At 30.6% G+C, this 16,116-nt stretch overlaps 2 protein-coding genes across 5 annotated transcripts; both read right to left on the bottom strand.

Moving 5' to 3' along the window:
• Window positions 1-112: 112 nt before the first annotated feature.
• On the bottom strand, window positions 113-3,668 carry LOC131657904 (uncharacterized). The gene is made up of 3 exons (XM_058927254.1): window positions 2,165-3,668; window positions 1,012-2,023; window positions 113-929 (listed from the first exon to the last, which is right to left on the bottom strand). Exons 1-3 carry the CDS (start codon window positions 3,666-3,668, stop codon window positions 113-115), a joined length of 3,333 nt encoding a protein of 1,110 aa, XP_058783237.1.
• A 9,215-nt stretch (window positions 3,669-12,883) lies between these two features.
• LOC131655467 (putative F-box protein At1g58310) lies at window positions 12,884-15,814 on the bottom strand. Of its 4 annotated transcripts, none has more exons than XR_009299777.1 (5): window positions 14,802-15,814; window positions 14,655-14,693; window positions 14,454-14,606; window positions 13,492-14,214; window positions 12,889-13,041 (listed from the first exon to the last, which is right to left on the bottom strand). XR_009299777.1 is itself a non-coding variant. In XM_058925333.1 (3 exons), the coding sequence occupies exons 1-3, from the start codon at window positions 15,732-15,734 to the stop codon at window positions 14,128-14,130; spliced, it is 1,260 nt and encodes a 419-aa protein (XP_058781316.1). In that variant the 5' UTR covers window positions 15,735-15,814; the 3' UTR covers window positions 12,884-14,127. The 4 variants fall into 4 exon arrangements, 1 of the variants encoding a protein (XP_058781316.1); XR_009299778.1 differs by having other exon boundaries at window positions 12,893-13,041; window positions 14,454-14,693; window positions 14,802-14,909; window positions 15,384-15,812; XR_009299776.1 differs by having other exon boundaries at window positions 12,891-13,041; window positions 14,454-14,693.
• Between the last annotated feature and the right edge of the window lie 302 nt (window positions 15,815-16,116).

The following is a 16,116-nucleotide window of genomic DNA, read 5'->3' on the forward strand; positions in this document are numbered from 1 at the left end:
TAATATTTGAAATTTAATATTACACAAGATAATATTTAAAAGTTAATATTACACAAGATACTATTACACATGATAATATGTGAAATACACAAGATAATATTACATATTCAATTCATTCATCATCATAATCTTCGTTGTCTTCATCGCATCTGATATTATTGTCTTCAGACTCTCCTAGCTCTTCATTCTCTTCTTCCATAGGATTTGTTGACAACAAGATACTTGCGTCAATTTGTTGACCCTCAACTGCAGTATCACACAAACTTACAATCTCCTCAGTTTCAATTACCTCATTAACAGGTGAAATCTCATCATGTTGGTATGCAACATCTTCCATTAACTCATCAGTCTCAATGTGACCCATTGGGTTGGACTTGATTACAACACACCATTCTCGTTTCCGTGGGGTAATTGAAGGATAAGGTACATAATAAACTTGCCTAACATTATGTGCCATAATGAAAGGGTCATACTCTTTGTACTTTCTATCTCTTCGAATCTCAACAGTGTTATACTTTTTATCAATTTTTGTTCCTCTAGAAGATGGATCATACCAATCACAATAAAATAAGACAACTTTATTTTCCGAGTCCATATAATTATAAACCAACTCGTAAATATGTGTGATAACCCCATAGAAGTCGTCCTCACCACCCTCTGTAACTCCTTTTACGACTACACCACTGTTTACGGTTTTCTTCCCTACACTCCATTCCTCAGTGTGAAATTTGTAACCGTTTACAAAATATGTGTGCCATTCATTTACACGTTGACTAGGGCCTTCAGACAAATTTCGCAAATGTATTAAGTCAGGACTTAGTGTAACAATACATGATAATTGCTGCTTAAACCATGTTGGAAAATAGGCATGTGTGTAACCAGTCGATGGTTGTTCGCCTGTGCTTTGATAATAGTAGGTACCAAATGCCCTATTTCGAAAAGAAAAAAAGGTTAGAGAAGGTAAATCTTAACCAATTACACAGCACATGATTTAATTTAAAATATACTTACTCAAGATATGGTTTAACTTCAACGCAGTTAATCAGCACATGAACATGAGCAGATTGCATTTCTTTTTGTGAAAGCCAATGCTCACTCTTCTTCCCTGCGGGACGGCCGAAAAATGATAAGGTAAATTGACTTCTTTCACTGAAGTTAACTTCGTTCCTTATTATTCTTGGAGACAACATCATGTTATTGAAATAATGAGAGCAAAAATGTGATGTTTCGCGATGTATATAATGTGCACAAATTGATCCCTCAACTCGTGCCTTATTTTTAACTGATCGCTTTGAATCACCCATGAATCGTTCAAATGGATACATCCATCTATATTGAACAGGTCCACCTAGAAAAGCTTCATAAGCAAGATGCACAGGGAGATGCTCCATAGAATCAAAGAAACCTGGCGGGAATATTTGCTCCAACTTGCAAAGAATGACAGGAATATTTCGGTCCAATTTAATGATGTCGTCTACTCTTAAAGTTGAAGCACAAATGTCTCTAAAAAATTGACTGATCTCAGTAAGTGGATTAAGCACATTCTTGGGCAGTGAACTGAATGCAATTGGAAGTAATCGTTCCATGAAAATATGACAATCGTGACTTTTCATTCCATGCAATTTCCCAGTGTTGGCGTCAGCACATCTTGCCAGGTTAGAAGAATAACCATCAGGCATCCTCAATTCATTTAACCACCGACATACAGCTTTTGCTTCTTGGGGAGTAAGAGTGTAACAAGCCTTGGGTTTTAATAATTTTCCGTTTGGTCGAGGTTTCAACTCCAATTCTTTTCGATTACAATAAAGTTCCATGTCTTTCCTAGCCTTCTCATTGTCTTTTGTCTTCTCATTATCCATCACCGTGTTAAGCACATTATCAAAAAAGTTCTTCTCAATATGCATAACATCAAGATTATGACGCAATAAATTATCCTTCCAATATGGGAGGTCCCAAAAGATACTTCTTTTTGTCCAATTGTGGTCAACCCCATATCCTTTAATTCTACGTGCTTCACCATAGTCTGTGAATTTTGGTAGGTCACAAACATTATTCCATACTTGAGTCGATGACAATCAAGGGGGAGGTAGATCTTTTACTTTTATTCCTTTTCTAAAAGCATCTTTATTCCTTCTAAATTCATGGTTGGTAGGTAAGAACCTACGATGACAGTCAAACCACGAACTTTTCCCACCAAAGTCCAAAGTAAACGCTTTTGTGTGATTCATGCAATGCGGACATCCCATTTTACCATGTGTACCCCATCCAGACAACATGCCATATGCAGGAAAGTCATTAATTGTCCACATCAAAGCCGCTCGCATATTAAAATTTTGTTTACGAGACACATCATAAGTCCACGCTCCCACCCACAGCCTCTTGAGATCATCAATTAAAGGTTGCAAATAAACATCGATTCCAGCCTTTGGACTCGACGGTCCCGGAATGATGCATGTCAAAAACATGTAAGGTTTCGTCATGCACATCTCAGGAGGGAGATTGTACGGGGTAACAATAACTGGCCAACAAGAATATGCATTTCCTGAAAAATTATAAGGAGTGAAACCATCTGAGCATAATCCAAGTCGGACATTCCTAGGTTCAAGTGCAAACTCAGGATGAACTCTATCAAAGTGTTTCCATGCCTCGCCATCAGATGGATGTCGCATCATGCCTGAACTAATTCTGTTTGTATGGTGCCATGCCATTTGGCTTGCACTGTGCATTGATGCAAACATTCTTTGCAACCTAGGTATTATTGGTAGATAGAACATAGATTTCGCTGCAACGCGATTTTGCCTTTGGTCAACTCCTTTACTGCTAACTAAATACCTCGGACTCTCGCAAAACTTACATTCCTCCAATTCCCCATCATTTGTACCAAACTCGTTGTCATAAAACAACATGCAACCTCTAATGCAACAATCAATCTTTTTAACTTCTAATCCCAACTTCGACACCACCCTTTTTGCATCATAATAACTTGTAGGCATGTTTTCTTTCACAGGAGTCGCGTCCAACATCAATCTCGCAAAGAATTCTAAACACTGATCAGGAACATTCCAATTTGATTTCGCAGCCAAAAGTCTCACACACATTGATAGCTTAGAGTCAGAAGACCCCTCAAACAATGGTATATTTATTTCTTTCAACAGCTGATAAAACCTTTGAGCTTTCTCATTCGGGAGTTCTTCTCCATCTAAGTCTTGTGGTTCATCATACGCCACATTCACCCCTAATGCGTCAGTGAACATCTCCTCGACGAGATTAAATTGCTCCTGGCACTGCATATGTGATGAACTACTCCCTGGATCAACTCTATTTATATCTGGTTCTATATGTGTTTGACTGCTAGAAGCCTCTCTATTCATCTCCTGCATTGTTTCCCCATTAGATGTCCAAACCCAGTAATTTGGCCTAAAACCCACTCTCTCCAAGTGACGCTTCACTTCACTAGGGTCACTAATAATATTTCTGCAACCACACTTTAAACACGGACACCTTACCCCTCCTTCCCTGCGACAACATTCTTGAGCAAACGCATACGAGAGAAACGCGGCAACTCCTTCCATAAAAAGTGGTTTAAGCCCACGTCGTCCAGGAAACATTCTATCATACATCCAACTACGATAGAATTGGTAATGTTCCGTACTGCACATGTGAATCATGTTTAATTATATTCAATATTTGTCTTTTTCTAAACATATATAAACTATATACTTGTTTTTAGTCCTAAAAAAATATTTGTTTTTAAAATATATTTAGTTGTTTTTAGTCCTAAAAAAATATATATACATGTGAATCATATATAAACTATATACTTGTTTTTAGTCCTAAAAAAATATTTGTTTTTAAAATATATTTACTTGTTTTTAGTCATAAACATACATACTTGCTTTTAAACTATATATATACACAAAAGCACACAAATTTGTGAGATATAAACATATATATATACTATTAATTTATATACCGTTTTAATAAATATATTGTTTGTATATACTATTTTTTATTACATACAATAAAATTATATTCAATATTTGTCTTTTTCTAAACATATATAAACTATATACTTGTTTTTAGTCCTAAAAATATTTGTTTCTAAAAAAATATTTTGTTTTTAAAACATACAATAAATTATCAAATATATATTAAATATAATAAACTATCAAATATAATTTTAATTTCAAAAGTACAAAATTTACAAACTGTTTTTTTGATATAATAATACTAACTATACAAATTTTTTATACTGTTTTTTTAAATACTTATTGTTTTTAATGCATACTATTTCCAAATACATACTATTTTTATATTATTATACTGATTTTTTAATACATACAGTTTTTAAACTATTATATACCATTTTAAATATACTGTTTTTAAATTATAATATATAAAAATCGTTTTTTTTAAATATACTGGTTTTATAAAATATATTGTTTTTAAATAATATTTTTATAATATATAAAAATCGTTTTTTTAAATATACTGGTTTTATAAAATATACTGTTTTTAAATAATATTTGTATAATATATAAAAATCGTATTTTTTTATTTAATATATAAATACTGTTTTGTAAATAAAGATTATAATATTTACTAACACATATAAAAACATACCAAACATAATCTTATTTTTAATACTAAACATAAATTTTATTATACTACATTTAAACTACTAATTTAAAAAATCAGCAAATATATTATTGTTCACATCAATAAATCTGTTATTTTTAAAAGAAATAAACTGTAATTATGATATTAAATTCGAAAAAATTAAATAAAAAAATCTAAACACATAAAAAAAATATAAACTATAATCTAAACACATATATAAAATTTATATATAACAACATCATAAACACATATAAAAAAATATAAACACATATAAAAAAATCTAAACACATATATATATATATATATATATATATATATATATATATATATATATATATATATATATATATATATATATATATATATATATATATATAAACACTTCCATCATAAACACATATAAAAAAATTTCAAAAATTTTATATGTGTACCTTAATTGAAGATAACCTGTAGCCTGAAGATTCCCTTCAAATTATAAGATCTTTCTTCCAAGATTTTGTCTTCTATAAATCAATTGTTGTATAAAAAAAACAAAATTAGATTATATTTTAAATGAAAAAGAATGTATAATATTACTTAGAGGAAGTAGAGGAGAAATTTTACCTTCAAATTATGGTGTTGTTGGTTGAGATGAATGAGATTTGAGATGAATGGGGTTGTGAGGAAGTTGAGATGAATGGGTATTTTGGTTAAAGGAAGAAGAAGATAAATATGTAGGTTTGAAATGGGTAACGTTCGGAAACAGAGAAGATGAAGTAAATGCGTGCACATGGGGTCAGACATCAGCGAGGGGCTGCCCCACGGAAATGAAACGGTCAAAGGGGGCGTGGGGGGACCCCTCGCAAATTTCACCTTGAAAATAGAGACTGCACGCGCAGTCTGTTTGCGCCAGTTAATGAGACAGTACTGTCTTTTTTCCGAGGGGCTACCCCTCGCTAAAATCTGTACTTTTTTTTCCTTGGGGTTATCCCCTCGCTAAATGCTGTATTAGCTGCAGAATGAATTTTATTTTTGGCGCCACTTTACTTTGCTTGGGGTATCCCCTCGCAATGCAAATTTTCAAAATCAAAATTTCCCTCTTCTCCTATTTGCGAGGGGTCTCCCCTAGGTATGCGTATTTGTTTTTAAATTGTGTTTTGCGAGGGGCTTAACCCCAAGCAACGTTATTTTTTTGCGTGAAGGTATACCCCTGGCTAAAACCCCTGGCTATTTCAAAGATTTCTTGTAGTGATTTATTGTATTTTTAGGGAGTTCCAGATATTATTATTTATAAAAAATCATATTCTATATTTTTGTATTGTTAACGATTTTTTTGGATATTTTAATTTGATTGATTTATTTTAAATAAATTTTACTATTTTTATAATATTTTAATAATTGTAGACTTTTTATGATATTGGTAAACTAGAAATTATAATTTTATTATTTATTTAATTTTTTTTTATGAAGTTGTAATTTCTTTCAAGTAGCAGATTGCAAAATATTTTCATTCTTGTAAGAAGGATAATTTTATATTGAAAATAAATAAATAAATAATAAGATTAAAATTTATAATTTGCCAATAGTTAAGAGGGATCGTAACTATTAAAATATTATAACAATAATATAAATTATTAAAATAGTCACAATTGTATAATTTGTAAAAATAAAAATTTTCAAACACGTAAATAAGTAAATCAACAGAATTTAAATACTGGTAATACTTTCACATTCTTTAATATTTTTAATAAAATGCAAAGAATAAATCAAATGAAAATATTGTTTTCTTATAAAAGAAATAATTTAATCAAATAAAAATATAGATGATAAATTAATAATGTATTTTTATTTAGTAGAACTTGTTAAAATAATAATTTCCTAACTTGTAAATAAATAAATCATCCAACCTTAAATGTAGGTTATAATTTCAAATTCTTTAATAGTTTTAATAAATCAATATATAGGTGATAAAAAAAATAAAATTCTTAGTCAACAAATTAAATAAACTTCTATACCTTAGACATATCTATTTTACAGTCATAGTCTATTTTAGTAAGATAAATAATATCAAAACTCTCTAACAATAAACAAAATATAGAATATGATTTATTTATTTTTTATAATAAATTTAAAGAATCAACAGAGATTGAAAAAAAAAAGTACGAGATAACATGAAAAAATTAAACTTGATATATTGGATATAAAATTAAATAGCATATAGAATAATATTTTTGGTAAGATTCAATTTTTATGAAAATTTTAAATATTAAAAGTAATAGAAAAGGATTCTATAAAGTGTTCTTTATATGGAATTATTAAATTTTGAGCATTAATCAAATCAAATGGTTGATATTGCAATAGTCAACCAGGAGAGGCTTATCAGCCCTGTCAATTTTCTCAGCAGCCTGAAATTACTGACTTCAATGCATCTGCCAAGATTAACAATCCTGAAGATGGTTACCATCACATAAATGCCATTTTTGAAGATGAAGGGGAAGATGGTCCCGCAACTGACTCGATAGTTCTCGTTTCTCACAAAAATATCAGTTCTCACCGGATACGCTCCCATATATATATATATATATATATATATATATATATATATATATATATATATATATATATATATATATATATATATATATATATATATATATATATATATATAATCATTTAAATCTAATTATTCTTTATTAAAATGCATTAAACTGAATAATACAAAGGTTTTGAAATGCACAACTTAACTATAATATTGGAATAGAATTGGTTACAATAATAATGGAGAGAGTTGGAATAACAAAAATCGGTTATGGGAACGAATAAATCAAGAAATAAGGCATCATGAATTGGGAAGGAAAAGATTGAATATTCTTATGTGATATATAAAGTGAATAAGTGGTTGAAAAAAAAAAGAAACATATTTTATTCAAAATCTTATACTTTTTATTTATTTTAGGTTATCATAATTTTTTCTCAATTAAAGATAATTTTATTCAAAAAGTTGAAATTGAAATCAAATAAAATATTTTAAAAGTATTTACGGGTTTCAAATGAATAATTAGGGAATATATAATTAATAGTATAATAAAAAATATTTAAATATTATAAATTTAATTAACGAATCTAATTACTATAAATTAAAGAATTAATGACATTGTAAATGTTTTGTTACTTAACCAGTTTTATATTTAGAAATGATTGATTATATGAACTATTCCAAATTTCAAATAATATTGTCATTCATATCATTGATTCGGCGGATTAATACTTGGCCGATAGATTTCCTTCTCCTTCCATTAAAGCCTGTGACATTGCACGGATTCCCATTGGTCGATGTATTTTTTTTTGGTCTTGCTAACCAGTGCCCTCGGGGCAATGGTTAAGCATTCCTAAGAATGAAAATATTTTAGAGAAATTTTAATATTTCAATTTTTAAGGCATTAAATGCGCAGATTACCGAGATAAGTTTACTATTTTAAAGTCTTAACCATTGCCTTGAGGGCACTGGTTAGCAAGACCCCAAAAAAAATACATCAACCAATGGGAATCCGTGCAATATCACAAGCATTAATGGAAGGAGAAGGAAATCTATCGGCCAAGTATTAATCCGCCGAATCAATGATATGAATGACAATATTTGTTGTTGTTGACAACGACGGAAGTAAAAAAATCAGAGATCAAATCTGAATAACTTGGAAAGCCAAAAAGAACAAAGCAAACTTAAATTATATTTGTACCAATAAAATAAAATAAAATATAATATGATATTGAAATAGAGATTTGGTCTTCTTCTCTTTTAATCTCCATCATTCCATCACCACCGTCACTTTCTTCCGAACTGAAAATATTTATCATCATCCATTTTCTCATCATATCCTCCATTTTCATGAACCTGTACTAAATATTATCACGTATTCAAATTCGTTCCGATCGCAAAAATGATAGAGAAAATTACAGCTCTAAAAAATTGCCTGAAAATTATAGATTTGTAATGTAGATCGAAAAATTTAAGCATAATCTCAAAAGAAAATAATGAAGAAGAAGAATATTTGGTAATGATGACAAAACCGTTCATTCATTTAATGGAAGGAGTTGGAATAACAAAAAACAGAAACCATGGGCATGGGAAGATTTGGGAATGAAGGCCGAAAGGATGGTAAAATAAATGAGAATGTGAAACGGACAAGAAATAAAGAATTAAATGATGAAGAAAATATGTTGATATGGAAAATTGTGGAGAGACCTGCTGATGTGGCAGCCTGTGAGTTAGGAAAAAACATCACATGCCAAAATGGGGACAACTTCTTTACCCATCACAAAAAGTTAGGTAGTGTACATTCAACCATTCATATGATGCCATCTAATTTTAACACAATTAATTATTTATTAAATATTACAATTAATTGTTGTTTTCAAGATATTTTACACAGGAGGTAAACTTACCCAACTTTTTGAGTTGGGTAGATAAGAATTCACCAAAATAGATATGTTGTTGTTCTGGAAATCACAAAATTACTCTTTTATTATCTTAGTCTAAATTAATAATTTAGGGGCAAAAAATGTCTTTTGTTGATTTTTTCCAACTCACTTTTCATTTTTCACTTTCCAATTCACTTTTCACTTTTCAACTAACTTTTTACTTTTTAGGGTTAATACCTATTTACCCCCTGCCATATGGGGCCTTTACAAAAAAACCCCTGTAAAAAAAAGTCACATGGAAGACCCTAAAATTTTGAAAAAGTCACTACTAAAACCTTTCCCATGCCAAGTCATCCAAAATGCTGATGTGTCATTGTTTTTCTATTTTTTCCATTTTTTTTAAATGTCACATGTGTTTATTCATTTATGGAAGGACATTTTTACCCTCACGTTATTTTCTAACCCTATTCTTAAAAGCTCAAACATGTTTGTGGAATCCCTAAATTTCCCTCTCCTTCTACCGTGAATGTGATTGGAGATACGTGAGGGTAAAAATTTCTGAATTCTGAAGGTTGCGCGTGTATGGTTGCTCTCCGGGTTATTGCTTGCGTCAATGTATCGGACTCGAGGTTGAAGCTGAGTTTGAAGCTTGGATTGATCTACATATGTATGTTATGCGTGATGAGGAAAGTTTGCATCGGTGTTTTGCAATTTGGAAGAGAATCAGATGTTAAGCGCTGTTGTGGAATGTCGTTCGCGTGTGATGTGAAGGTCGATCTCATCACTGTAGATGAATCGGTTTTGAATCGTGATAACGTTGCAGAAACGTGGTTTCGTCAGTGAAATCGATGTGATAAGAACTCATTTGATAGCTACATAATCGACTGGTTTTTTCTTGTTGCAGATTCTGAGAAGTTTGTTGTTAATTGTGAAGTGAGGTGGGAGATTAGGAATGAATTCTGGATTCTTCTGTGAATGTGATTAGAGATATGTGAGGGTAAAAATATCCTTCCATAAATGAATAAACACATGTGACATTTAAAAATAATGGAAAAAACAGAATAACAATGACACATCAGCATTTTGGATGACTTGGCATGGGAAAGGTTTTAATAGTGACATTTTCAAAATTTTAGGGTCATCCATGTGACTTTTTTTAAGGGGGTTTTTCGTAAAGGGCCCATATTCCAATAAACTATTTTTTAATAAAAAGATTATTATGATCATTTTAAATGATTGTTAATCTACATTTAAAATAGTATTTAATTTTTAAAAATTAACTTTAGTAATTGAATATTAATAAAGAAGAAATATAATTTGATATAATTTTATTTTAAGAAACAATATTTTTTTAAGAAAATAATAATAATTGTAGTTTAAAAAAATTATTTCAATTAAAATGAATTTTAAAATATACTTGAAAATGTGTGTTATTGGATAAAATACAAAAACGTGTGTCACTTATCATTAACTTTAATTTATATGATTCAAAATACTATATTAATATATGTCATTAATGAAGTTTATATAATTAAAATAATGTTTGCACAATTAAATATTAGAAAAATTATTTGTTATTGATGTCATTTCACAAATATATGTTATCAATGTAAACATGAGAAATAAATATAAACAAAAATGATATCTAAACAAAAATAATATTCATATACGGAAAAAAATTTATTATTGATCTAAATATTTTTTATATACGAAAAATGATATTTATGATCTAAAAAAAATTAATTCAAAAAATGTATACGAGAAAAAAATTATTATTGATCTAAATATTTTTATGTAAACGATACCTAAACATAAATAATATTTTTATAATGGAAAAATCTATTTATGATCTAAATATTATTATATATGAAAATTGATATTTATGATCCAAAAAAATTTATTCAAAAAAGGTATACGGGAAAAAAAATTATTTATGTAGATATTTTTATATACGAAATTTTACAATTAATCCAAATATTTTGTAAACGATACCTAAACATAAATAATATTTGTATATGGAAAAAATCTATTAATAATCTAAATATTTATATATATGAAAAATGGTTTTAGTGATCCAAAAAAATTTGATTAAAAAATGGTATACGGAGAAAAAACCTATTATTAATTTAAATATTTTTATATACAGAAAATTATTCTTTATTCAGATATTTTTTTAAATGATATCTAAACATAAATATTATTTTTATACGAGAAAAAATTTATTATTAATTTAAATATTTTTATATAAAAAAAATATTATTTACGATCCAAAAGTTTTGATTCAAATTTTGTTTTTGATTTAAAATAAATATATTAAGTAAACAACTAGACGTATCAAACAAAAACAAGAACCTGTCGGGTTTGTTACTAGTTGGTATAAAAAAGTTGATAATTATTAAGAGTAATGCTACTCTTACACCCAATTCCTACACCCAATACTTACACCAAACACTGTTCACCGTATTTATACGGTGAACAGTGTTTTTAAAATAAAATAATAATATTTATAAAAAATATTTTTTATTTTTAAAATTACGGACGACACTGTTCATGTACAAACGTGCATTAACCAAGTTCAATATTGCATTAACCAAATTTTTACACTGTATTAACCAAGTTTGATGACTGCTAAAAATTATTTTTAATACCTGAATTTTGCATTAACCAACTTCATTACTGTATTAACCAAGTTTTTACACTGTATTAACCAAGTTTGGTGACTGCTAAAAATTATTTTTAATACCTGGATGTTGCATTAACCAACTTCATTATTGTATTAACCAAATTTTTACACTGCATTAACCAAATTTGAATAATGTTATTCTCACACCCATGAACAGTACTTTACAGTAGGGGTGGCAAAACGGGCCGCCCGCCCCGCCCGCCGCCCGCCCCGCCTTATGCCCTCCAAAAAACGAGCGGGGCGGGCATGCCCGCCAAGTAAAATGGACATCAAAATCATGCCCGCCCCGCCAAGGTGGCGGGTTGGCGGGCGGCGGGCTTACCCGCCTATTTTTATTTATATTTTTTTAATAGATTAATATGTTTTTTTTACCTTTTAATTAAACTTTTCACTTATTTTTTAAAACAATTTTTTATAAAAGTAATTTTTTAGCAAATTTACTCTAAAAAATATTATATATATTTATGAATAATTGTATAAAATAAACCATCAAGAATTGCAATTACTAGAATTAACTTAAAAAAGTGAGTTTTGGAGGAGGAGCGGGTTTTGGCGAGCGGCGGGCTTTGGCGGGGCGGGTATGGCGGGCGGCGGGTTTTGGCGGGGCGGGCTTTGGCGAGCGGCGAGCCTAAAATCCCAACCCAACCCGCCAATTTTTGGCGGGTGCGCGGGCGGCCCGGCGGGCCCCGGCCCGTTTTGCCACCCCTACTTTACAGTAGTCACCAAATTTGGTTAATGCAATGTAAATTGTTGATTAATGAAGTTATAAAGTTGGTTAATGACACAAATTTAAAAAAACTAAAAAATTATTTATTAATATAATAATATTTTACTGTTCATAAAATATATATTTTTATTTAAAAAACACTATTCACCGTATAAATACGGTGAATAGTGTTGGGTGTAAGTATTTGGTGTAGAAAGTGGTGTATGAATAGCATTACTCAATTATTAACTTACACTGTTTTCTTTATGACACCAACTTGTCAACTACACACCCAAAACTACCATTTTCTAACACTGTACATATACATTCATATAGTAAATTTTGTACCTATTTCCACCAATTCACGAACTTTCTACACATTTTGTAACCTGTGTAAACCATTCATAAATTCTAACACTACCTTTATCTCATGTAAACAAAAAAAAATTGTCATTCATTATCACCTTTTAACCATAACACTAAACATGTAACAAAACAAACTCACAGAATCATGAACTAAAATTTCATCAGATTTTCATTCAACAACATCACCACCTTAAAAAATTCATCATCATTCCTCTAATCATCAACCTTCACAATCCCAACTTACACCATCACCTTATTCAACAAAAACCTGCAGAATTTGTGACAGTGTAAAAAATCAAAATTCCACCAAGTCACTAATTACACAATACAGATTCAAGAACTTGTAAAGCTGCAACAATACACCACAATACAAAAATCTGAAAATGTAAGAAATAGGTCCGGAAAAGACGATGAACTCCCGCAGCGGAGCTACCAGCTATCACTGCCTTGCAACTCAGGAAATCTCTCTCCTGGACGACGCCGCGACAACTTGTAAAACCGAGATTTGATTATAGCAGTAAAAGAGAGTCATATTCTTTTCATTACTTATCTTTCATTTTCATGGACGTCATTTGATGGGTGGTGTTGGAGGAGTTTAATATATGTTTTGCATCCAGAGATTTGATCAATTAAGTTGAAAAAGTCACTTCACTGTCCTAATTATGCTGTAAGTGTAACTATAAAAAACTGGACATAGTAATTAGTAGAAAACACATACCATAAACGTATTGTTGACGTCAAGCATTGTAACTCCAAAATTAGTAGAAAATCATCGCAAATATACTTGTTGATATCAATTCAACATACATCATACATCCAAAGTGGATTAACTCTCCAATGTCCATACCGCATACTCAATATAATCAAACGTAACGCCGTGTTTGAAAACATATAGAAATGGATCAAACTTGTCCTTTGCTAAACAATGGATCTAACTTATCCTTTGCTAAACAGAGAAAAACTTCCCAAATATAGAAATAGATCTAACTTAGAGAAACTTCCCCAAGTAAACTGTCTCATCAGTAACACCACGGGAATGTGACTTATAAAATACTATGTCATTAGTTGTCATTATTCAACAAAATATTCCAATAAATAAGACCTCTGGAGGTCTAATACTAGATCAAATAAAATAGAAAATATAATACATTAGAATGAAGAGAGTAAAATAATTAAACATGTTATCTAGAAAATAAATAAAAAATTCACAATAAATAAATCTTTGAATACAATACTTGCAGTAAAATAGAAAATATAATAATAAATTAGAAGGCAAGAAAGTAGATAAATCTCGAGAAAGATTTCTGATGGTTCGCCTCCATTGATTTTGGTGTTCTGACAGAAGTTTAGCATATCAAATTTGTTTAGCTTTTGTATGCTTTTTACCATAGAATTTCCTCCAACGAGGACCTCCAATTCTTACTTCTCTTGGATCTTGGATCTGGTTTCAATTGGAAATTTAAAACTATTAAGAACTTGCAGTAACTATCATTTTGCAAATCAAACTAACTCACAAGAACTTAAAGAAGCTTGATTAAGAATTCAGACTTAAAGACTTATAACAACGACAACAACCTAGCCTTATCTCTCTATATGAACAAACCAACCATCTTATGTCTATTTCAAATGGACTTAAAAGTATAAGAAAAAACAAAATCAAGTGAGTCACACTTGACATACCTTATATGGTATGACGCTAACATTTGCTGAAGGCGAGTTTTGAATCAAACAGTCAATTACTCCATCAGGTATGATTGTTGTGGCTTGATACAGCTGAATGCCGCCTGGTATCATGAACTTGCCAAAACACAAAATTTCGTACAATTGACCTAAAATCGGTTTCATTTGTACTTCCAGTGACTCCAAGTTACAGAAGGAAGTAAATTTAACCTCGAATAAATAGGAAACAAAAGATAGAACCTGAAGACATGAATATTTAAGAGAAATTAGATAAAAATAAATGAAAGACATAAATATATTTAAGAGAAATTAGATAAAAATAAATGAAATTGATAGCAGCCACCGAACCTGCAGAGTATTAGAAGAGACCGTCAATGATCTGATATTAGGAAGGTCTTGCAACGAGCTGAGTAGGACTGCAGAATCCTCTTGAATGGCAGAGTTACGAAAGCCAACCTGTTCAGCATCAATGCATAGGTGTTTAAGAGAAGAAAGATGGGTGAGACATAGTTTTTGACTTGTATTACCGGTAAAAGAAAAGTTACAAAGATTTGATGGAGATACGCGGAGTTTTAATGGCTGATTATTATCATCTCGATACACTCCTCTAGAGGAATTAAGAAATCGTGGATTAACAACAACGCAACGAATAATGGTCAAAGTATTCAACTTGTTAAAGGCGGAGAAGGGGTCAGCACAACCATCATCGCCAGCACCAAATCGAAAATATGATAAAGTCAAGTTTGTTAAGGAGGGCAAATTGAGATGAGTCGGAAATAAAAATCTTGAACCCAATTCTTGAAAACAACGAGGAACAGTAAGGTCAAGAGAAGTTAAAGTTTGAGATGCAAATATAGGTGGAAACGAATTAATATGACAGGTGATAGGGTATCGTAATCGCCGGACATTATGTGAAAGGGCATACCTTACCATGTGTTTGAGGATTAAGTCAGTCGACGGGAAACTATCATGGGCACCGAAATCAATTGGGGTGAGGGCCAAATCTAGAGTGTCGAGAAGGGAATTTGAATGGTCGTCGTCCTCATCGAACTCATTGCGAACAGATAGAATTTGAGACAATGCCCTGTCGAAACTTTCCAGAGATTCGAACTGGTCGGAATCTAAAATTAGGATTGGAAGATTGTTTGTGAGATTGTTCCATCTTTTGGAGAGTATGCAAGTTTGAAAGGCCTCTTTGGTGTTCAGATAGGAGAGGATGTGAAACACGATCGGATCTGGCAGATCGCCGAATCTGTCTTCAGTTTCATGAGTCAACAACATGTTAGGGTTTAGGTTTGTTTCACTTTAACAAAAACCATCATTGCTGTCTATATATAGGTTGCGGGTATTTCAAACTTGGACCCAATTCTACCGAATCTAGAAGATAATACCCCCGCTCCTTTTTATTTGTACTATTTAACAACTTTGCAACCCTAAACTCACTGGATTAATTATAATAACTTTGCAACTATTTTGATTAGACTTGGTTCAAATTTTATTTAAATTTTTATTTTGTATGATTTTGATGTAACTAATGATTATATTTAAAATTTAAATTTAAAGAATGAATATGTAAAATTAAGATATTTTTTAGGTGTTGTGATAATTTTTAAAGATCGAGTCACCCACTTGCCACATCAACGATTGGTGCGGTAGGGACTTC

The sequence above is a fragment of the Vicia villosa genome, linkage group LG3, assembly GCF_029867415.1.
Source record: "Vicia villosa cultivar HV-30 ecotype Madison, WI linkage group LG3, Vvil1.0, whole genome shotgun sequence".
NCBI lineage: Eukaryota > Viridiplantae > Streptophyta > Magnoliopsida > Fabales > Fabaceae > Vicia > Vicia villosa.